At 46.6% G+C, this 22,239-nt stretch overlaps 1 protein-coding gene across 5 annotated transcripts in view; it reads right to left on the minus strand.

Moving 5' to 3' along the window:
* Positions 1-3,285: 3,285 nt before the first annotated feature.
* The window catches only part of ARHGEF6 (Rac/Cdc42 guanine nucleotide exchange factor 6), a 36,658-nt gene continuing 17,704 nt past the window's right edge, over positions 3,286-22,239 (minus strand). For 2 of the 5 annotated variants that reach the window (XM_057384932.1, XM_057384931.1), the window contains 14 exons: positions 21,715-21,809; positions 20,952-21,047; positions 20,017-20,139; positions 18,568-18,706; positions 16,689-16,748; positions 14,457-14,603; positions 13,535-13,621; positions 12,469-12,547; positions 11,481-11,614; positions 11,075-11,200; positions 8,292-8,312; positions 7,378-7,471; positions 6,192-6,281; positions 5,344-5,481 (listed from right to left, as the gene is read on the minus strand). In XM_057384932.1, coding sequence (XP_057240915.1) covers positions 5,378-5,481; positions 6,192-6,281; positions 7,378-7,471; positions 8,292-8,312; positions 11,075-11,200; positions 11,481-11,614; positions 12,469-12,547; positions 13,535-13,621; positions 14,457-14,603; positions 16,689-16,748; positions 18,568-18,706; positions 20,017-20,139; positions 20,952-21,047; positions 21,715-21,809 — 1,395 coding nt within the window. In that variant the 3' untranslated portion in view covers positions 5,344-5,377. Of the gene's footprint in view, positions 3,575-4,496; positions 4,552-5,341; positions 5,482-6,191; positions 6,282-7,377; positions 7,472-8,291; positions 8,313-11,074; positions 11,201-11,480; positions 11,615-12,468; positions 12,548-13,534; positions 13,622-14,456; positions 14,604-16,688; positions 16,749-18,567; positions 18,707-20,016; positions 20,140-20,951; positions 21,048-21,714; positions 21,810-22,239 lie in introns of those variants that run through there. The other 3 variants (XM_057384933.1, XM_057384930.1, XM_057384929.1) reach the window with 3 other exon arrangements.

Raw genomic sequence — 22,239 nt, forward strand, 5'->3', positions numbered from 1 at the left:
GGGCTTTTGTTTCTTGCCTCTATTTCTTCACTTGCCAAAAATAGCCCGTGGGATTCAGAGGAGAGGTGGTGTGTGGGAGGGGATAAGATACAGTTGCTGCCATCCAGCTGCAGCCTTCTTCCTCAACCCTGCCTGTTGCTGGCACAGTTTCCTCTCCCCATGGAAAGTTTAAAGGTCATCAATACACTGATTTTCCCTTGACGTGAGGCCCCTATGCCAGTCCTCAGGCTGTGGATTTTATGGTTTCCAAACTGATTTTTGTTCTTTCTGAGTTAAGAAGGGGTTGAGAAGGTGATGAGTTTGTGGAACATATCAGCAGAAGTGGCACAGGGGGTCATGGATGAGCAGTGGCAGGAGCAAGCAGCAGCACAGTCATCTGCTGGGAGAGGTGTTTGCAAGGTTCAAGACACACTAAGCTCACTGAAAAAAAAAAACCTCAACCATATGTATGCATACATATATATATTTGTAGAGATATGAGTGTGTGTGTGTGTGTGTGTGTGTGTGTGTATATATGTATAAGTATATATATATATATATGTATATATACACTCTTCCAGGGATGGAGCAGTCGCAGCTTCCCTGGGCAACCTGTKCCAGGGCCTCACCACTCTCACAGGGAAGAGTTTTTCCCCAATATCCATTTAAACCTACTCTCTGGCAGTTTAGGACTTCAGTGTTTTTCCATGAGCACCCATGGCCAGTGTTTCTTTTTTCTCTTTTATTTTTCCTGCTCTGAGTGCTGTGCTTGGGGAGAGAGAGCACGGTCCGGCCCTCCTGCCCTCAATCCTCCACATCTGCTGTGGGCTGAGACTGTAGTATGTCTCTAACAAAGAGGTAAAAAAAACCCCAGCCTGCAGGAGAGGTCTTGTCCGTCCAAGTGATAGACCAGAGGAAATCCTGTCACCACACCTAATTGCCAGAAAAAAAACCACACACTAACTAAAAAAAAAAAAATCTCAAACAGGCAGGAAGTTACTTTTATCTACAGTAACTGCCTGGTGCAGCACTGCAGCCTGCTCTCCATACAGCATCCCTGTGAACAGAGTGTGTGTGGGACTCGAGGGATGGAAATGTATCGCCTGCCCTGGGATCAGGAGCTCTTGGCCTGCAACAGCTCAAGCACCAGCACCACCATTCACAGGAGTATTCCCACCAGTCAATTAGAGAGGGATTATGCTGCCACAGCATTTTGAGCAAATCAGTAATGCCCACAGCAAGCACTGGCTTCGCTTTCATGGCAGAAAAAAAAAGGAAGCAGCACCAAGGACTAAGAAGTGACTTTTATCCTTCTTTATTTGTTGAAAATGTCAATTAAAAAACTGTTCAAAATAAAAACATGTTAGAAAAGTTGAGCTTGCATAAGTAGTTACAGTAAATAAACCTACATGACAAAGATAAACTGGAAGGCAGCTGATACAACATCCATCTAAAGACAGACTCACTGGAACCTATTTACAAAGCACTGTAAACAAAGTAAGTATGGAAACATTGCTGTCCATCTGGCATGGCTTCTTTTCCTTTTTATTTTATTTTCTTGTCTTTTTTTGGCTTCTAGCTCTTAACAAATGCTTGATCCAAAAAGTCCCAGTGTGCCCTCCATCACATTACATCTCACAAACATGCATATGTACACAGCACGGGTTTCAACAGAGCCTGGGGGAAGCGAGGACACATTTCTACCCCCTTCCTGGAGCGTCCCTGGCCCTTGCTTTGCTCGGCATGTCACCAGCCTGGTCCCCAGCCCAGCTTTGGGCAGGCAGCAGGGCTGGGCAGTRCCAAGGGGTCTGGGCATGGACTCCCAGCGCAGCAGAGTGTGCAGCAAAGGTCCTGCTCCTGGAAAATAATTCACAAGCACAGCAGGGCCCAGCTGACCAAACCACCCAGCTGTGACTGGGCAGGGGTGTGGGGGGCTGCCATCCAGCTGAGATGCTCTGGGGAGGGTAAATGTAGTCAGAACTCTGTTTTGCCCTAGAAATAACTTCAAGATGGTTTCTTATTACACACCTTGAGTCTACATTTCCCTAAACACCATTTTCTATATACTGGATAAATTTTAATGGCAAGGAGGGATTTGTGATTATTGCCTCTCTTATGGCCTTCATGGCCAATGTAATGATGTGACTGTAATGAGTTGTGGTGCTCCTGCACACCCTGGGATCATGCTGCCCTGTGAGATAAATAATATTTATCATTTACTTTAACAGAAAGGGTTTTTTATAATGTTGTTAAGGAAGGAAGGAAAACATCAGTTCTAAACTAGGCTATAACACCAAATAAGATAAGGAGAGCTGATACATATGCATGTTGCCTGTGTGCTGTGTTTGAGGAGCTGTGCAGGGATCTGCTAGGATGTTGCATATCCTTGCCCCAGGAGTGCTTCACCTCTTGTCAAAGCATAAATACCTTCCCTATCCCAAGAGAAAGTTCCTTTACCCTAGCAGAAAGCACATTTGGGGTAAAGTGGGGAGAAGTTGCTGCTGGCTACATTCCCAGCCTTTGGGAATGAGAGCCTACCACGGGCAGATGGGAGCAGGGGACCAGCACATTTGGGGTTGTTTTTTGTTGTCAAGCAGTGTTTACATTTCATACAGAGAAAAGCATGTCCTGCAAGAGGAAACACAGCAAAACTATAATCTCCTAAGATACCTTTCACGATGTGAAAATAAAGCAGGGGGTAGGAATTCTACATCATGCATAAAAAACGGCATGGGGGGCAGAACAGCCCCCCCCATGATTGTGYTAATCATGAGTTGTAAGGAGGCAGCACTGTGCAAAATACCTTCCCATACTCTCTGACAGGTGCTCCAGATCTGGCTTCCCCAAGGAGTTCAAATGTATTCATGCTAATTGCACATTTTAATCAGTATCAAGGCCACACAGGAACCACAGTATCGCTGGGCTCTAGTTCGCTACAGTCAACTAATGGGGAAAAAGAAGGTGGATGGGAAAAGCTTCCCCAGTTGTGATTTTCTAAAAAGAGGAGCATAACGTTTTTTTTGGTTTCTGCTCAATGCCACCTCAATAATGTTTTCATTCAATAAATAGGTGCCAGTGCTTTTGGGAAGAATGAAAGCATTAAAAAGTGCTTAAGCTTCTTCTAGGAAACTGCTGCTCAAACCTGCAGCAATCACTTAGCAGAGTTTGTGTTTGCTCCTAGTAGCAGGTACGATGAGGTATTAGTTGCTGCAGATGAATTGTGAATCATGGACCGCTTGTTTATTGGTGCAGTTGTGATTGATTGTTTCTGCTTTACTTCCTTATTGGATGGAAGAAAAACTATTATTTTTCTCTTTTTTTTTTCTTTTTTTTTTTTGGTAAGAAAGTTCCCCAAACCAACAAAATAAGGAGCAAGAAGAGGCAAAGGATCAAGTTCCACTCCCCAAAAAAACACCTGAGGTCACACACCACTGCCAGCAGATTATCCATGAATTCAGGCAATCAGAGACGACTTGCGCCCTGTGTCCTCCCTGCCACACTCGTCCGTCTGCTTCAGCAGCCTTCTCACCAGCTTCTCCAAGTCCTTCCTAGATTTAAGTTCTTCTTCCAAACACTGCTTCATCCTTTTGTTTTCCTGCAAGGTGAAAAGTAAAGGAATAAAGAGGCCGTTAATGTGCATGCACTTTATGCAGTGAGATACTCCCATGCATGTGATGCCATGTGCGCATCGCCTCAGAAGTGATGAAATATCAGGGACATTTGATAAGTGCCAGTGAAGATGAATGCACGTAAGTGGATCAGACCACAAGTAATCCAAACAGAACCTTACTACCTCACAGACCTGCACATAAGTTCCCCGACTGAGCAAGCAGAAACGTCCTCCTGGAAACCTAATTTTAGCTTGGGTTGAAGGACCCTGTTCTCCTGGGACGGTTTCTCCCACCTCCAGACTTGGGACTGAAGGGAAGAGGACATATTTCCTCTGAGTCTACAAGAGCTAATGTCCATCAGAACACTACAAAATGAACAGACAAGTTAGAAGAGCTCTTGGAATAGGGGGAAAGTTTCATGTTACCACAAAGACCAACTACTCCTTTCCTCTTGCTGGCTCTGGCACTCAGGCATGAAGGATGAGAGGAAGTTATTTCCAACTGGGCCAGGGAAGGTTTATATTGGAAATCAGGAAAAATTTCTTCATGGAAAGGGTTGTGAAACACTGGAACAGTCTGCCCAGGGAAGTGGTGGAGTCATCATCCCTGGGAGTGTTCATAGAATGTGTGGGAATGGCACTTCAGAACATGTTTTAGTAGTGAATATGATGGTTGCGCTGGGTTGACAGTTGGACTCCATGATCTCAGAGGTCTTTTCAAAACTTCAAGATTCTATGATTCTGTGATTCAGGGAAGTAAACCAGAAGAAAACTACTGCTCATCCAGGAATTTGCAGGATTGGACCAGCATCAGCAAGACTTTTCCTGGGCAATGACCAGCTGAAGATGATGCAACACAGGCTGGTTGGCTTTCACTCAACTGCCAGCACAAACCCAACCAAATTACCTGCTTCAGTTCTTTGACTTCATCTTTCAGTGCATAAACTGTGTCAACAAGACTCCTAAAAAGAGAAATTAAAAAAAAAAATTAAAAGGACTAAGAAGTGTTGGTGTGCAGGAAAACAGCATGGGAGGTGCTGACAGGAAAGTGGCATCCAGACTCTGCTTCCCAAGCATCAGGCTGTTGTCTGTGAGGGGACTCTGGAAACACAGCCCAGGAGCATTCATAGGCCACTGGTCCAAAACCCAGGGCTGTTTTATCAAACCTCAACACCTGTCCTGCTTTAAGCTATCGCAAAAGTCTGTGGCTTTGGCTTCCTCGTTTCTGCTGTGGCAATAAATAACAATGACTTTAAAGGTGAAAATGCCTGAATATCTTTTGTGAGGCAGCCTTGATTCCTTGAGGTTGTGCTGCAAAAAATCAAACATGAAAGGAATGCACTGATTGGGTTGAAAAGGGAGAGGTTCAGCACATCACACATCCAGATGAGGAAGTTACAGAACAGGCTGGGAGCATTCACAGGCAGGTGCCAGACAGGCTCCTGTGGGCAGCAGCAGCCAGTACATCAGTAGTTAAAAAAATAAGAGCCACTTGTTTGGTTCTGTCCTTGCTGACCCCATTAGCTACATCTGGATAAGGCATAAACTGGGGATCCAGACTCCCAGAGGGATACAGTCATGTCAGGGCAACAGGAAAGGCGGCTTTGTCCTTAATAGGAACAAAATAGCAGCTGAAATCATCTGGTGGCTATTTGCCAGAAACTAAGGCAGCAGTCAGTGACACCAGCCCCACTCCTCTGTGGGGACACAGCAGGAGAGGGCATTGGTTTTCAACTCCCTTCCAAAAAGTAACACAGGGGTCTATCTGGAAGTGGAGAGCAGCCACACTTACTTTTCCTCTGTGACCAACTGGCCATTGCTTCGCGTTTCCTCTATGATGATTTTCTCTTCCTCAGGAAGAAGGACTTGGGGGATGGAGTCTTTACGGGAGCCTGGGTACAAGAATTATTCATCAGGGGGAAAAAAGGGGCAATCTTTCCTGGTGCCCATGCTACTCCAGAGACAGAAGTTCTCACTCTTCCCGCTCCACCAWCAGCCTGGGGCTGTCTAGGGATGTCGGCTACGTCCCACTAACCCAGAGCAAAAGCAGCAAGTGGAAAATTTTCAAGAGCACTCATTGCATCTATAGTTACATCATGACTTATAAATGAAACCATTCAAATAGGGTCAAGAGCTCCCTGAAGAACCATGAGCTCCCTTTTTTTTCTATGTACCATTATTTGATAGTTCAGTGATTTCATTTGACATCTCACTAGCAATGATAAATAGTTATATTTCCAGACCTGAAGATCTTAGATAGGTTCTTATGAGGCAGGTTGCTCCTAAACACACAGCTGATTGAGAGATAATATTCACACTTCCTTTCTAAAGCTACAAGCAACCTGAGATTACCATCAGGTAATCACTGGTGAAATAGAAGTGTCTCATCTGCCCTCCTACCTGCTTCGCTCTGTGTTTAGAAGAAAAACAATGGCAACTAAACCACTAGGCAGATGAAGCTACCTTATCTYGAAGATTGAACACCCCACAGTTTCCCAGCATGAGTCTTGGCGCTGTATGATGCAACATCTGGTTTTTTTCCCAGAGGGGTTATCAGTGTTATGGGCAGAGTATGAGCTAAATAATGTGCTTGTGTGCCCACCTGAGCTGAGAGCTTGCTGGAAGCCTGCCCCAGTACAGTATGCCTCGATCACCTTCAGGATCTGAGCATCCTCCTCCAGCGCAGCAGTACCTATAAGACATTGCAAACAATAGCTGCCACAAAAGCAAGGTACTCTGGTCTTGTCTCAATCAGTCTTTGCTCACAGGCCCCTTAAGAGACCGTGTTGTTTCTTTGGCTGACTGTCAGTGGGACTTTATCCAATCCCTTTCGAGGTCCTTTTCATTTTCTGGCATTTGTGGCATTGAGCACCATAACCAAACGGTGTGAAAGCTCAACTTGGCAAAACTCAGGGGGGGATGCCTTACTTTGGGTGCAGGCAGCACCAGGAGATGTGCAGGAAAAACAGCCCTTGTGTGGGGGGTCTGGTACCAGAGCAACACTTGGAAACATGAAGTGTTTATTTCCAGCCTCTGCTCAATGTCATCTTCTCAAGGGAGTGAGTTAACCATGGAGCTGTGCACAGCAGCTTGACCGTGGCCTTTTGAGTAAAGCCTCTGAGGAGTGTGCCAAGAGGGCTTTAGGGAGCTGTCAGGATACCCCTCTTTGCAGGTGAACACCCCTGCTGGGATGGGGACCTTTTTGTTTCCTAATTCCCCATGGAAACTGTCCTAGGACTTGCTGGGCATGGCCAGGTAAGGGTTTTTCCCAGCTGTCAGACATATTTTGGTGACCGTTGAAGTGCAGTTTAATGCAGTTTTTAACTACTTGGAAATAGTTCCTTGGCTTCATACCCAGAATAAGACCACCCACAACCCACGACCGTGAACTAGCAATCTTGAGGAGGGTGGTGGTATGTCTGGCAGTCATAACTGGGATGGGAGGAGGGATCTGAGAGAGGCTAAGGACCGGTGCACTTCCAGAAGCCTCCCATGCTCAGGAGCACACAGGCTCACAGTGGGAGCATCCTGTCACATCCTGCACTGCAAGAAAGGGCATTCTCATAGTCCCATGAAGATCACTGAGAATGCAGAAATCTCCAGAAATGAAAGAAAAATAGAATCACAGAATGGTTAAGGTTGGAAAGGACTTTATAGATCATCTAGTCCCAATCTCTGCCATGGGCAGGGACACCTTCCACTATCCCAGGTTGTTCCACGCCCTGTCCAACCTGGCCTTGGACACTCCCAGGGATGGGGCAGCCAAAGCTTCTCTGGACAACACTTACTTTTCCGAATAACAAACTCTTCATCGGATGGTTTTCTCTCAGTTTTCCTTTTTGGAAGAAACTTCTTCATTGTTTTTGGACTTTTGCTGGAATCCTGCAGAGAAACAGACTCTTGTGTTTAGCCAGAAACAAAGGCAGCTGGGAGCGGGGAKCAACACATGGTGTTGCTTGGTGCAGCTACCCATGCTACACACAGCACATTAAAGAACTAGAAAGCAGACAATGACAAACGTGGGGAAAATTATGTGTTTTGCMCTTCACATGTGCCGGTTGTGGCCCACTGCTCCCTGGAACGGCAGTGGAAATTCCACCTGCAGCTTTGGGCCAGGACAGGATCCTCTAGTAAATTCAACTCTTCTCTAAAATCCTTTAGCCAAAGAATTCAAATACATTCATAGCATTTTAGTCTGCTTACAAACTCTGTGATCTGTGCTAGAAAACCCGAAAATGTGGTTTATTCCATTGACTTGATTTCTAATATGAAAGAGTTGGCAAATATCTCTGCTTCTAAATGCCGACAATTTGAGAGTATAAATCACACACACACATATACACACAAAACAGACAAACACACACAAAGTTAGTGTTTGCTATGACTCAATGAGTAAGGAACACAAGCTTTTATCTCCTTCATGCAGTTGCAAGTCTTGCTGATTTGGAGAGAATTAGTGTATTAGTAGGTTAAATGCAACAAGGATTTAAAGCAGGAGAAAAGGCATGCCAGGAGGTTTTAGGTGACATAATACTAAATCCTTTCTGAGAGTAATCTCAAAGTATATTTGCCAATTGCTGCTGACTCTCATAATAACTTACTGATATGGAGAGGCAAAATTAGGGTCAAGCAAGCACAAAAAGCATGAATAGGAACAAGCATTCTGTGCCATGACAATCCGAAGAGATGTATCTACCCTTACCTTTAAGATATAAGACATCCTCTACAATGAATATGCAAAGAAAGAGAAGATGGGTGTGAGAGACTGATGATTTTTATCAACCGAGTCCATTAAACCCATAATTTTGAAATACATTTCAAAGTTAGTCCTGTGATTAATGCAGCACATCCTCCATACTGGTTTTAAAACACTATCAACATGCAAAGGAGCACCATGTCATGCAAAATTGAAAATTTACATGTGAGATGCAGGGTGAGTGGGCATTAATACACTCTAAACACACAGACAACATGCCTCCTCAGTTAGTAAGTGGGTGTCTGTGGATGCTGGTTGCCTCAATGGGTGCTTGCAACTGCAGGAGCCCCATATGCCTGGCTCCATCCAAGCCCTGGGGAGCACTTGGGCTCTGTGCACAACACTGGTCCTGAGGGCCACAACCCAGCCCAGTCAGGATGCTACGACACCCTGCCCACCCTCGTGACAATTTCCCAGGGCTCCATCTTCTCAAAGGGGACCTGTCATCCTTGCTGCTGACCATGTCACGCATCAGTGCTGCAACACCTCCCTGCTCCACTGGCAGGGTCCAGGAGCTCACGACACACCCTGTGGAGGGTCCCATCCTTGGATCCCATCTCTAGGATGCTTAATAAAGGAGCCACTTGGCTCTCCTGCAGGTCTGCCCAGCAAAATCCTGAACTCTGATGTTATAAACCTTTTCCCCTAATGCAAAGAAGCCAGTTTAAAAAAAAAAAAAAAAAGAAGTACTAGAAGAAATGATCTGTAAACCTTTTCCCCTTCGCTAAACAGAATTTGGACACAGCGCTTTACCCACAGAACTTACATATTCTGTCATTTCAAATGATTATTGGAAACACAACAGGAAAAAATGACCCAATTTCAATGGAAATAACAAGAGTGAGGTGTGGTACACAAGCAGGGTCTGGGGTTTCCTGAGACCAGCTGGGGACAAGGAAACGCACAAGACTGTGCCACCCCGTCCTACACTATGAGAAGACAAGTAACACTGAATGTCTGAAAATTTCTTTTACTCAAACTCTCCCATTCGCTTCCCAACAAATAACTTTTGAAATTTGTATTCCTTCATTATATCTTCATTATAGGAAGGTGCTTGCATGGAGCTGTTAGCATTGTATATTTTGTGCTCTACTTTAAACAAAAAAAMCCCCGAAATTCTGTGAAATAGAGATTCTGTTTAGTGATTAAGCATCCCAGAGTGAGGGATGAGGCAGATGTGGATCTGCTTGGGCCAAAAATCAAATTTATTTTCAATCTGTCATCGCAGGCTTGAGTCCATGAGTCTCTTCCAGGCTCAGACTGGATTGACCAGGTACCAGGTTTTGCCTGCCCAGCTTTGCTGGACAGGTTGGCCTTGGGTTTCTACCAACACAGTCAGCACAGCTTGTTCCCATGGAAACCACATTTTGGTCCTCTGACACCTCACAGGATACCATCCAGCATCCCACTGCACAGGACTTGCGGGCTAAGCCTCAGTGGCAAAAATTTCTCCTCTGGTTTTGGCAAAGAGAGTTTCATTCCTGTTACGCATGGCAGGGGACAAGAAACTGAAAAGRACCGCGGTATTAATGAGTTCATTCAGTCTGTGGCTTTTCACACAGCAACATCTCTTCTACCTCAAGCCTCTACCTATATTTCTAATTCACCATGCAGGTAAGAAATTATTTAGCCTCCACTAAGGACTTGGAACATGCAAAGATTATGGGTCATTTTCAGTCTGCTCAGTTGGTATTTAAACAATTTAATTCCCAACTGAACAGCATTATTTTACAAATTTTAAGAAATAAATGGAAGAAGATGCAGTGAGGTTACATATAATCTCTACCTGGACCAGCAGACCCACAGTCCTGCCAGCTGCCACACTCTCCATCCCTGTGTGCTGGGAGAGCTGAGGGGGTCCAAGCCCCTTCCCTGTCCCCATCTCCACTGGGGCAGTGACATGCCCAGGGCTGCTGTACCAAGAAATGCACCTGACTCAGATCCAGAGCGCTCACTCAGAAAGGGGAACGTTACCTGAGTTACTGGTGAGTAATCCGAAAAGTTTAACATGAGGTAAGGATGGAGAGCACTGCAGTTGCGGTGCAGGGTGAGAGTCAGAGCCGGGCTCTATTTGGTTTTTCCCACACCACCTCCCAACTCATAGGCAGGGGTTCCTGCAGGAGAAGCCATCCCTTGGACTGCAGCCTCCCAGCAGGACCTTGCTGTGTAACACTCTGGGGAGTGGCAAAGGAGGGTCAAGCCCCACATCCTGCTCCAGCCACCAAAACAGTGTGGGAGACACAAGAAACGTGGGCAGGCCTTTTGCCTCTTCCTTGTGGTGCAGTATTGCTTCTCAGTCCAGTAACACTGAGCTGCTGCTACAGCTGGAGCTGGAACACATCCCAGCAGGGAGCAGGCACCCCTCCACAGCTCAGACCAAGGCAGGAGGAGGAGAGGAGGCAGCTCCACCATGGCACTGCCAAAGGACAAGGCTCAGTGAGACACCCAGATGTGGGACTGGTGACATCCAGCAGCTGAGGGTGCTGGCTACAGCAGCCAACAGCAAACATCCACACTGTAAATACATGTACTCGAGTCCCTTGTAACAAWGAAGCCCAGCACGGTAATCAACATTGATGGCAGGATTGGGGCCAAGCTGACAGAGTAATTTCTCTCAACATCCCCAAGAACCTACATTTCTGTGCCCTCACTATGGGATATGAAACCTGGACACAAAGTCCAGGGATTGTGTGAAATCAGGGTCCAGCACAGGCAGGTGGGATGATTACCTCTTTGTAACTCAGTGCTGCTGACGGTCTGAGTGGAGGAGCAGGACGGAGGCAGCTCAAGCTCCAGGGCTTGAGGATTTTGGGGGGTTCCAGAGGGCCACGGATCTGCCCAGCTGAACTAAATGTCTGAGAAAATAGATGAGAAGCAAACCAAGACTGTTAACCACCAAACAACGTAGAGAAGTRGAGAGGTATGGGCAAGCATTGAGACATTGACATGTCTAAGTTGCGACAAAAATAGAACAGGATATATGTACAATGGTACAAAACAACATGGTTACAAACCAAACTGCAGGATGTGTCTTTCAGCTGCCAGGTTACCTCAGTGTCAGGGTGCACTGCCAAAACACAGAGCTCAGGCAGCAGCAAGGAACCCAGGCAGCAGAGACCAAGAGGTGACACTTACTGAATGAGGGCTCCAGGACTGTGTTTTGGAGATGGTGCTGCACATCCCTTTGGTCAGCCTTTGTAAGTGGTCAAGCCATTCATGCAAGTCCTGGCTGGTGCTGCAGGACACAGTGATCCGCTCCATCATGTTCCCTGTGGCAGAGGGTTAAATAAATGTCTTTAGCAAGTGGTAGAGACTCAGGAGGAAACACAGGGTGAGCTGAGCTCAGCTCAGCACAGCCAGAAGCAATCCCTCAGTTTGAACAGTCCAGTGGCTGCAAAAAGGCCAGGGCAGAGACAGAAAGAGAATAATGGAATCACTAAGGTTGGAAAGGACATCTAAGATCATAAAGATCAACCATTAACTCTGTAATGCAAGGTGCACCACTGAACCAYGTCCCTAGGCAGCACATCTACAATGATGATGTGGCTGCCCATCTTGCTCAGGGCAACCACTGACAGTACGGGAGCTGCAAGAAATGGTAAGGGAACTGGTGAGATGAATGTGTGAGGATTATTTAATGTTAAAAGTCATTAAACACAACATTTCCATGATTAACAGGATCCTGCCACCTAATACCACCAGCACAAACTGCTGCAGTGCAGCCCAGGCAGTGAGTATGAAATGACTGTGCAAGTAATGAGATAAATTGAAGGGAGAAATCTAGGAAAGCTCCCTGATGACCAGAACCATTAATCAGTCATTAAACGAGGTGTTCAGAGGTACAAGGGATAGCCACTAGATGCAGACAGACTACACCAGTGCAGAGCAGTGCTACTGGAGCAGGAGAGTTGTCCCATATGAAACACTACACTCTCCAACGGCAGACAGAGGCAGAGCTCCAGGGCACTGGGAGGAGATTGCCTCAAACAGAACAGAGGCACTCAAAGCTCACACAACACACGGTAAAAGAGCAGGAGGGAGATTACGGCAAGGGGTTAGGGGACTTCCAGCAGCAACTGCCGTTTGGACTGGAAGGACATCCCCAGGCAGGCGTCCCACTGACCTGCAATTTCAAACATGTGCTCACTCCCTTCGGCATCTTCCAGCTTTGTCAGCGTCATTCCTGTCAAAGGCAGCTTTCCCTGGGAGAATTGAAAAGCAGTCAGTGTCTGCATCTGCTTCCCAGCAGGTGCTGTTCTGCTTGTTTTGGCTGATTCCTTTCTCTTTGGGAATGGCCATTTAAAATTAATTTGTAAAGGCTTCAGACTGCAGGAAGAGTTTCCTTTAGTTTATGGATCTAGATCTCCCTGCACAACTAGGTCAAACTCCAGAGATGAGGTTCCCATAACAACTGAGTCATCCCTGGCTCATCGGCTGCCCTTTCCCTTCAGTAGGTGCAAACCCCTTTTACAGTCAAGTCAGAAGGATCAACTTCCCCTGTTTTTTCTGAAAGCCTTCCCTGTCCCTCTGATTTGCATGTGAAATTGCCTACTCATCTTACTCCCAACGGTGGGTCAAGTCAGAAAATCCAGTCAAATCTTTCCCAAATCTTTCTCATCTCCTTTGCTATGGCAAATAACACACCAGAACAAGAGCATCCTTTTCCTGGCAGTACTGATGGTTTCAGACAGCAGGAGAAAGGCCAAGCGCTCAACAGCCTGATTCCAGCCATTGGAAGATATGGGAAAAGGTGAAACACAAGAAATGCAGAGTTATATGTAGTACCTCATGGAGTGGAATTTTTGAGCTCTTTGCAATGGGCATTATAAGTATTTTCTAGAGACTACACAAGATTGAGAGCCAGCAGGCTGGTCAAAACTCTACAGCTGGGTCAGGACACCTTACACACCCACATCTCAAGAACAGCAGGTAGAACAACAGGTTTTGAGGTTTTTCTTCATTTTTTTCCAATTTCACAACATTCACTTACGAAATACTGCTTGACCAATTATCAGGACAAAGGCATTGACTATCTTGGCATATGGTAAAGCCAAGCCCTGGTTCCCAGCCTGGGGCGTTTGCATCACAACAGACAGTTTGAAGGATGCAGAGGATTTGAATTTGATAAGAGCTATCTGATTTCCTTTTTTACACCAAACACCTTGCAACTTCAAATTAAGCATGCCTACCTGATAGATGAACCCACTCATCCGTGGGCTTGCAGACAGCATCAGCAAAACATTGGAAAATAACAAGAAATACCGCTCCTCTTTTTCCTGAGGGGATAAGAATTTAAGTTAATCCAGTCTGCAATGCATCACAAGCACCTGCCTCTAGCAAACTGAATGTATTGCAGCTGGAATCACAGCCTGTGAGATCATCCCAAACCAACTATTTCGGTTTTTTTCTTTACAGCATCTCATTTAGGTACCAGTTTTCCCTGCACAAATTTCTGTCTGCACCCTGCTAATCCTATGCGAATCATTGCAGAGTGCCTCAGAAGGCCTTATGTCCCCCAGCATCTCACATCATAAACAAGAAAGACTTTTGGGATAAGATGCTGCACAGGTTCGTTTTACAGATCTTCCCTTCCCAGGAAAAAGTTGCTACAGCAAGCAATCCAGTGCTAACAGGCACTTTCCCACACCAAGCATGCAGCACACATGGCTTCAGCACCACTGGGGAAGGTCTATGGCAGGCACTGGTGTGATGCATTAGGACCAATAGCACGGAATCTCTCCAGTTAGTTCCGAAGCATGGTCAGCTCTGAGGTGAGGCATCACAGCAGCCCCTGCGCTGCACTTTTCTCAGAGTAAGTTACAGGAGAGAAAGAGGAAAATTAATGTGCTGTATGACACTGAGATAATTATTTTGCTCTAAAAGTGTGTCACCAAAGATCTGAAGCTAAGCCTACTGGGTGCCTGACTCCCTCCAAAGACATGCACAGTCCCATTGCACAGCTTTTCCCCACATAAAATAATTTATCAGCATTATTTGTCATCAGTTTGTGGCCTGGAAGGAGAGGAGCTGCTGCCTTGCATCACTTATCCCAGAAGCAAGCAGGTATGTGGACATGAGGTCTTTGACAAGAAGAAGGAACACCACGCTCACCTCACTTCCCCCACACTGCACCATAACCTGGGACATGTAGATGATGTTTCCCATTGTTTTTATGTCCTCTCCTTCCCAGCACTGGATGGATTCAGAAAGGATTTGCAGCTCGAGTTGTTTCCTCTTCCTCAGCTCCTGGCATTGAGACTGGGAATCACAGCAGAGCTTTGTTAGCTGAAGGACAAGAGCCAACCCAAACCATATCACTTTCACCAAAAATACTCACACAGCCCTGTGGGCTCAGGGCTGGTCGTGTCAGGAGAGCCTGCTTTGGATCTATTGCACCACCTTTGTTAAAAACACCACACCCTAGGGATTTATGAAGTAATGATTACATTCAAATGTCAAAGAAATTGCAAATAGCACTGAGAAAACTTTTCTTTGCAAACCAGCCCTACCTCTGAAAGTACAGGGTCATATTTTCTAAACCAAGACAGCTGCAGTTAAATGTCTCTAATTTTGCTACTGCTTAGAGGCATTTTGCCCATTTTTTCCAAACAGTGGAGTTGTACCACCACAAAACCCCCACAAATCAGATGGTGGATATTTTCTAACCAAAGTCTGCAAACCCAAAAGGAGGACTGGGTGGTGCTGTAGAGCAGCACAAAAAAGAATCTTCTGAAAGTGCTGTAATTGAAAAGACTGCATCACTGCTGGGCGGCTGAGGACTAGAGAAGCTCCACAGAGCAACCAGCCCTTCATTAGCTCTCAGCAAGAGAGGGCTACACTGACTGAACAAAGACAGTCCTGCAAACCCAAGCAAAACTTGCTTAAACTGACCCCTCTGACAAGAGGGAAAACTGTGCCAAAGTCAAAACAGGGCTAAATTTTCACCAACTACTTGTTTTTTTTCCAAACCCTTTTTTTCTGATAGAGCTTTACCTCCTTTCCAACTCTTTGGCTATCTAGCTCTTCAAAAAGAGAGGCTGCCTTGGGTCTAGTCTGAAACCATATGCATTTGAACCAAACTGTGGTGGGTTGCTCTGGTTCTACAATTGTTATATGTTTTGATGGCTCCCCAAGTGTCTGAATCCCCAAGTGTCTGAGGATAAAATTCCAAGTAAAATCCACAGGAGTTCATCACAGTCTGTGCAGAGGCACCACTGTGAATAATGGCAGCTCTGCGGTCCCTCCCTGCCTTTGCTCATGAGCCTTCCTGGTCCTATAACGCGACCAAGCAGCCATCACAAGGGTCCTCTGCCTGTCTTACCTCAAATCCACAATGAACCTCATGAGTCGTATCATGATGACATTAAATTACTCATCACCCAAGTACACATTTCAAGTAAAACCATCCAGCACTTAAGAGATTTCCTAAAGATTAATGACACCTTATAATTTAACTGAGTTATGTCCCTATTAACTACCAGAATAAATGGAAAGGGCGCTGAGTTTCTAAGTAAATGCAACATAATCACCCTTTCCTGTTTTCTATGAACTTTCTCCTCCCCATCTTTTATCTGCGCTGATAAACACTGAAAACTTGCATCTGTTGTGCTAAAGGAAGGAAGCTGGACCATATCTGGAGTGGTTACAGTGAAAGGTTCTTAGTAGCTACAAAGCAAGAAAGACTACAGCTTTTTAAATAACCCAAGAAAGTTTTTCTAGGTAAAACCTTTGTGCTCATGGAAGGCTGTTCCCCTTCTATTACATCTCAGTGCAGCAGGACTTTGAGGCGTGCAGGTGACAGAGCTCACAGAAATAAGCTTGTTATTCATTCCTTCTCTCCATTCCCCACTGACAGCCATGGCACGTGGAGCCACAAATTACTGGAATGTGGTCCGTGGACCAAAACCAAGAGTTACTCTATGGGCACAGAGGGGAACTTCCCAGTGGCACCAGCATTTGAGTCAGTTACAGCCATGCTAACCTTCTTCTCAGTGAGCAAGAGGCGGTCTAGTTTCAGGTGGCAAATGATTAGGGAATGGAGGCAACAGGAGATAAAGGGACGCTGCTGCCACCACGGCCCACATGTGGCTTTCATCAATATAGGAGAAACTCAGAGAACCACCATCTCTGCTCTGGGACCAGAGAGACAGTGCGCATTTGCCAAAACACACGGCCGGAGAGGCAGCTCCAGGCTTGAAATGTGAAATAAAGATTCTTTGTAACCCATGATTTACATTTCAAAAGACCGTTTTTTCTAATGAGGAGACAAATGTCAGGCTTGACTCATTCTTCATGAAATGTAGACCAGAAATGGAGTACTCTATTTTAAGAATTGCCACCTACCACAAGGGACTTGAAGGATGTGACGGCTTTCAAAACATCTTCATGATCCGCATGCGCCTCCTAGTGAAGGGAGAGCAAATCCCTCAGCCACCAGCAGAAGCAACACCCACCCGAGGCATCACCCACTCCTGAGCATCACCCATTGTCCTAGGACACCCAGGGCCCAGGGTACAGGCACCATGGGCTTCAGGAGGAAGTCAAAGTCCCCCAGTTACCTTTCCCACCATCCACTTTGACATGGCATGGCTAAAGGCAGCTTTTCAATTCACTGATCCAATTTATTGAGTGTAAAGTGGCCAGAGCAAGAGCAGGTATGATTGGACTGAAAACAAATCAATGAAAACAGGCAGCGGTGCAGGGTGCACCTTCAGGAAGGAAACTTGCATTGATATGCCGGGTATTGCAGCCACTGCCCTATCAAGGATGGAAACCAACGAGCATCAGTGTGGGCTTCACCTCCACCTTTAAGGGAGGACATGTCTGAGCAGAGAGCTCTTGGGCCACGTAAAAGCACAGTAGGTGCCCCTTATCTCCAACCACAGCTGTATGCTAGTACTCTCCCAGAATTTTCTCATGGACCTACAGCCTTGCTCCTCACCATCAGGTCCTAATGGGAAGCAAATCATAAGACGGTTAGGCTGTGATGGAGCTGTCCCTGCAGCCTGGGATTGCTCATCTGGAATGTGGGACGAGTGGCAGTCCTGAACAACTGCCCCCTCAGCAGCTGTGCAACAGTGCAGGGAATGCTGCGCTATAGATCCACACTGCACACATTCACACTGCATACAGCCATCCTCTTCCCACAGCATCGCAGCTTAAACCTTAGCCCTACTGATTCATGCAACAGAACACCCACACTCATCTTAGAAACTAAGAGAAATAAGTGATATGTGTGTCCCAGATCCACTGCTGAACCGCCATATATCCTGCTAAGAGCATATTGTCCTTGCACRGGCACGGTGGCTGAAGCCAGGCTCAGCTCAGTCCCTGCAGCTCAGCTCAACTAGGTGAGAGGGTATAGATAGGTCTGGAGTGTGCCTACCCTGCAGGCTGTCGTGCCCTCTCCTATGCAAGAATGCCCCTGGTTCAAGCATAGAGGTTTTAATCCTTTGGCTCGATTGCAGGTCATGATTAAGTGTGGTGAATTAACTGACAATTAAAACTGGAAGAGGGGGAAAAGCAAACTTGGTTAAAACCAGACCGTTACTCCTGTTCTCTTCACCCCTTTGCATCACCCCTGAGTTTTGCCTTCCCACAACTGGAATGCACCAGCAGCGAGTAGCAGAGCTCCCGTGGCAGAGATCTCTACAGTCCCTGGGGCAAGAAATGTCCTGAAGCAAACCTGCTCCTTGCCAAGGAAGCCTCTCTGCCCCTGGTTGTTCTCCCTGCTCCCTTGGACTTGCTCTCCACTCCGATGTCAGTGCTGGCTCTGCCTCCATCCAGGAGCACAACCCTGGAGCAAGGAGTGAGGAGATGCCTGTGAGCCACAGGAGTGAGTGGCCAGGCTTAGGAATCTCATCAAATGATAACAAAAACACACATTTATTCCCGGCTGCGCAAATAAATTGCAGCTGCAGCTCGACCCTAGACTCTTTTACTTGTACTGGAAATGGCTCATCTTTGAGGAAGGGCTGGGGTGAAGAACAGGCAATGCCTTTCCTCAACATTCCTCAGATTCTTCCAGCTTTCTCACTTTTAATCTGAAAAGTGGATAATGTCCCAAAGACGTAAGACGTAAGACATCTCCTTACAGATACTAAGTACTTTTAGCCACATGGTGCTCAAATACCAGGAGGCAGAGGTGTCTCTTGGAGCTCAGGGAGCAGCTCTGGCAGCATCAAGGGGCACAGCCTGCCCARCAGCCCCACACCCTACCTACCTCCATGTGCCGCTCCAGCTCCTGTAGCAGTGTCACGTATTTATCCAGCCTCAGGAAGGGTTTGCTGAGGCTTGTGGTCAGGATGAGAATGCCTGGGTTGGCCGCACCCTGGCTCTCCATGAACTTCTCCAGCTCATCACTATAAATAGAGACAACAACAACAAGGAGAGCTCTCAGAGCTGAGGGCTGTGTTTTGCTGCCTCCCACTCTCTCCTGATGGCTGGGGCTCTGCTGAGCTGGGCCTCTTTAAAGGCGGCACAGACTCCCCTCTGAGCACCTCCACCACCACCAACCCCACGGGGCAGCCAGGGCGCTGGGAGCTTCCAGCCAAGCAAGACCCTGCTCATCTGGGAAACGGGAGAGAATACTGTGTGGCCACAGGTGTTGGAATGAACAGCCCCTGGGGTGCATCGGTGCCAGCAGCTGGTCCCCCAGCACAGAGAGGTGACACAGGGCTAGGTGTCTGCTGGATGGGGGGCAGCGGTGGGAGCTGGAGAGGCGGGTGCTGTGTGGGAGGAGGCTGCAGCAATGCACTGGGACTCTGCTGGAAGCTGTGATGCAGGTGCTTGCAAGTACATTGTTCTGGAAAACATGCCTTGTGTGCCTCAGTACATTTGCCAAAGCTGATTCTTTGGCCGATTTTGGAAAAGCAATTAGACTGAGGAATCAAATGAATGAGCCATTGGTTGGAGCCAGCCTGGTTACACTGAGTTAAAGCTGGATTTCAGCAGGTAATTAAACACATTGCGAATTCCCATCGCAGAATAGGAAGACTTAAACAGTATTAAACAGTATGGATGTGGTCCTGGCTTACCCAACACTGCAGGGAGGGCAGCTAGCCTGCATTAAAGATGACACAGTGGTAGCATTTTGGCTTGCTACACTTGAGCAGGATATCACACAAGTTCAAGTGTCTACTCAAGTGGGTCACATTGAAGAAAGATGTTGTTAGTGTGAYCCACCAGTGACCCTGAAAATCAACCATTTGGTTGAATAGAAGCTCAGTTGATAAACTGGGCAACTCTGGGTGACTCAATGACCTTCTCCTTCTGCAACATTGTGCTCCCCACCACGGTGCTACTGGGGAACACCCTCCCATCGGTCAGTGCCTGAGCACTTGAGCAGTAGGTATGAAACAGTATCTGGGTCCTTTAGCAAGCAACAATCACAGGAGATGCTACTGCCAGAGCTGAGTCTACCTGTTTGACCCGAGGTGGGAGAACTGTATGTGCAAAAAAGACCTGTGAGATCAGCTCTGAGCACAAGCAATGTGAACTGTTTTCATGCTGAAGCTGAAAAGCTCTGCTGAAGAGCCCAAAGCCCCAGCAGATTTCTCAGCAGCAGGAAATCCCCATGCCCTAATGTCAAAACACAGATCAACAGCCATGCCTATTAATAACAAATGTTAACTTTTTTTAAGGAGTCTGAAAATCCTTCTCCATCACTCACCTGTGCTGTGTGAGGACGTTCACTGCTGACGGATGGTTAGCACAGTATGTCAGGTACAGGGAGTGGAACTGGGGCATCAGGTTCATGAAACATCCTCCCACACGCTGCTGGTTCTCGGGGAGCCTACAGGCACCAACACACCGGCCATGTTAAGCCTCTGAATCCGCACTCTGCAGCTACAGCACTCTCAAGGACCTGCCAAGGAACCACCCACTGCACAGGGACATTCTGCAGTCAGGTCATAACTGCAGCACTGAGCAAAATACCCACACCTGCCACCTGGGGAGGAGGAGGATGTAGATCCTCGGGTGGGTCTGGGTTTCTGTGTGCAATGAGCATTACAACCCATTATCAGCTTGGGATCAGACTGATCCGTCCCACCAGCAGAACTGCAGCGGGGATGATGAGGATGAGAATGTGCTGGAAAGAACCACAGGCAATGCAGGGGGAGGTCCCACTCTCTGGGCTGCCCATGAGTATTAAAAGATGGAGAAAGAAAGAGAAGCCACAGCCTGAATATATTCCCAAGATTCAGTCTTTTTCCATCTCTTTTCAGACCTTAGCTAAGGCTAAACAAGTCTCTCAGCCTCCCTGCAGGAAATTATCACCTCTAATAATTTGCTCTTTTCCCTGGAAATTTCCATCTTCATGCCTGACAGATCTCTGCGTATGTCTGCATCTTTGGGTTAGGCACACTTTCGTGTCAGGTCTAGTGACACTCATTCAGCAGATGCCTTAACACCAGATATGTCAGAGTTCCTTCTCCCTTCCCTCCTGCCAAAGCGCTACCTGCCATCTTTCCTCAATCCTGTTATTTTTTCTATATTTAACAAGCCTAAGACAGTAGCCAGGAGGAACTTTGATGAACATGTCTTTCTATTATTTCAGCTACAGTTTGAAAGCTTAACAACCTCAGTGCTACGACACAAACTTACTTTGCAACTTCTTCCACAGCTTGGTTCAGTGTTTGCTGAAAAGCAGAGATTTCTTCCATGTTTCCCAGCAATGCCGCGATGTCCCCAGCACTGAGCCTACAAGAGTCACATCACCAGTCACCATCAAAGAGAAGCTGCTCTCAGTAGCACCCCTTTAGTATTTGTAAGCAGCTCTTCCAAAAAGACCCAAGAATCACTCCTTCTCCATCAGAGAGAACACAAAATTCATGATCTGTGAGCTACAGACCAGTCTCCTGGAGAAGATGTCTGCTGCCAAAGATTATCTTAATTGCATTTTAATCACTTAATTGCACTAATCTCCTCAGATATTTAGCTGTCTATTAGGCATAGACAAATGGGATTTCAGCCAGGGGTGGGGAGGTGTATGCGCAGACACAGACAGTTTTGTCTTCAGGGATTCTAGCTGTGGGTTGCCCTATGGGAGAAAGGTCCTATAGGTAAGGGCTGCTTTGTTCCTTGAGTGAGGCTGGATGTTTCCAAAGCTAATGTGCTTGTTGCTGTCATCCCTAGAGTCATTCTCATATCACCCTCATTTGGGCCATTTGCTGCCTACAAGGCTGAGAGCACAAGAAATTTTCCCACATTAAGTTTTGGGGAAGGAAAAAATGACTGAAATACAAAGGCCTTAGGATACCAGCCTCCCATCTCTCTGACTGGTTGACGTCTAAATATGTGCCCTCTCTCTGTGACACCCTAAGGCTCCCACAGTGTTCCCTCCACCTCAGATGCCCTTGTATCTTACTTATCATAAGACTGGAGGGGTCTTAAGTAAGTTCCCAGAAGTGACTGTAGTTCCTTCGCATAATCTCGTTCTGTTTCCAGAATATTTTGCAACACCTAGGGTGAGAGACAAAGCACTAAGAAGATCTTTGTACTAGCAAACTAGTCAAAGGAACATGACATCAACTTCCAAGTTTGAAAAAGCATGGAAGCATATTTTAAGCCCAGAAATTACATTTCTTAATGCAGAACCCAGAACATTCGGGAAAGTCCTGGTGGTCAAATATGGAGATTTACTTAGCAAGTGTTGAAAGCTGTATCAAGGATTGTTTCTGGGGCAGATCAAGCTAAGGTACACCTCATTTGCCACTTCAGGGATGTGGTGAACTGGGTTTGGTCCTCCCAATCAATCTCAGTAGCCAGTTTGCCTCTGGCCATATAGCAGGAAAATCCAGTGCCTGCACGCTCCCAGTCGGAACTCCAGTTTCTTAGCATGGATTAGCTCTGGAGAGAGTCAGGGTGCTTTCCAGCTCCCAGGACATACTGT

Source organism: Malurus melanocephalus, unplaced genomic scaffold (assembly GCF_030028575.1).
Source record: "Malurus melanocephalus ecotype Western Australia unplaced genomic scaffold, MMel_1.1 scaffold_758, whole genome shotgun sequence".
In the NCBI taxonomy this organism is placed as follows: Eukaryota; Metazoa; Chordata; class Aves; order Passeriformes; family Maluridae; genus Malurus; species Malurus melanocephalus.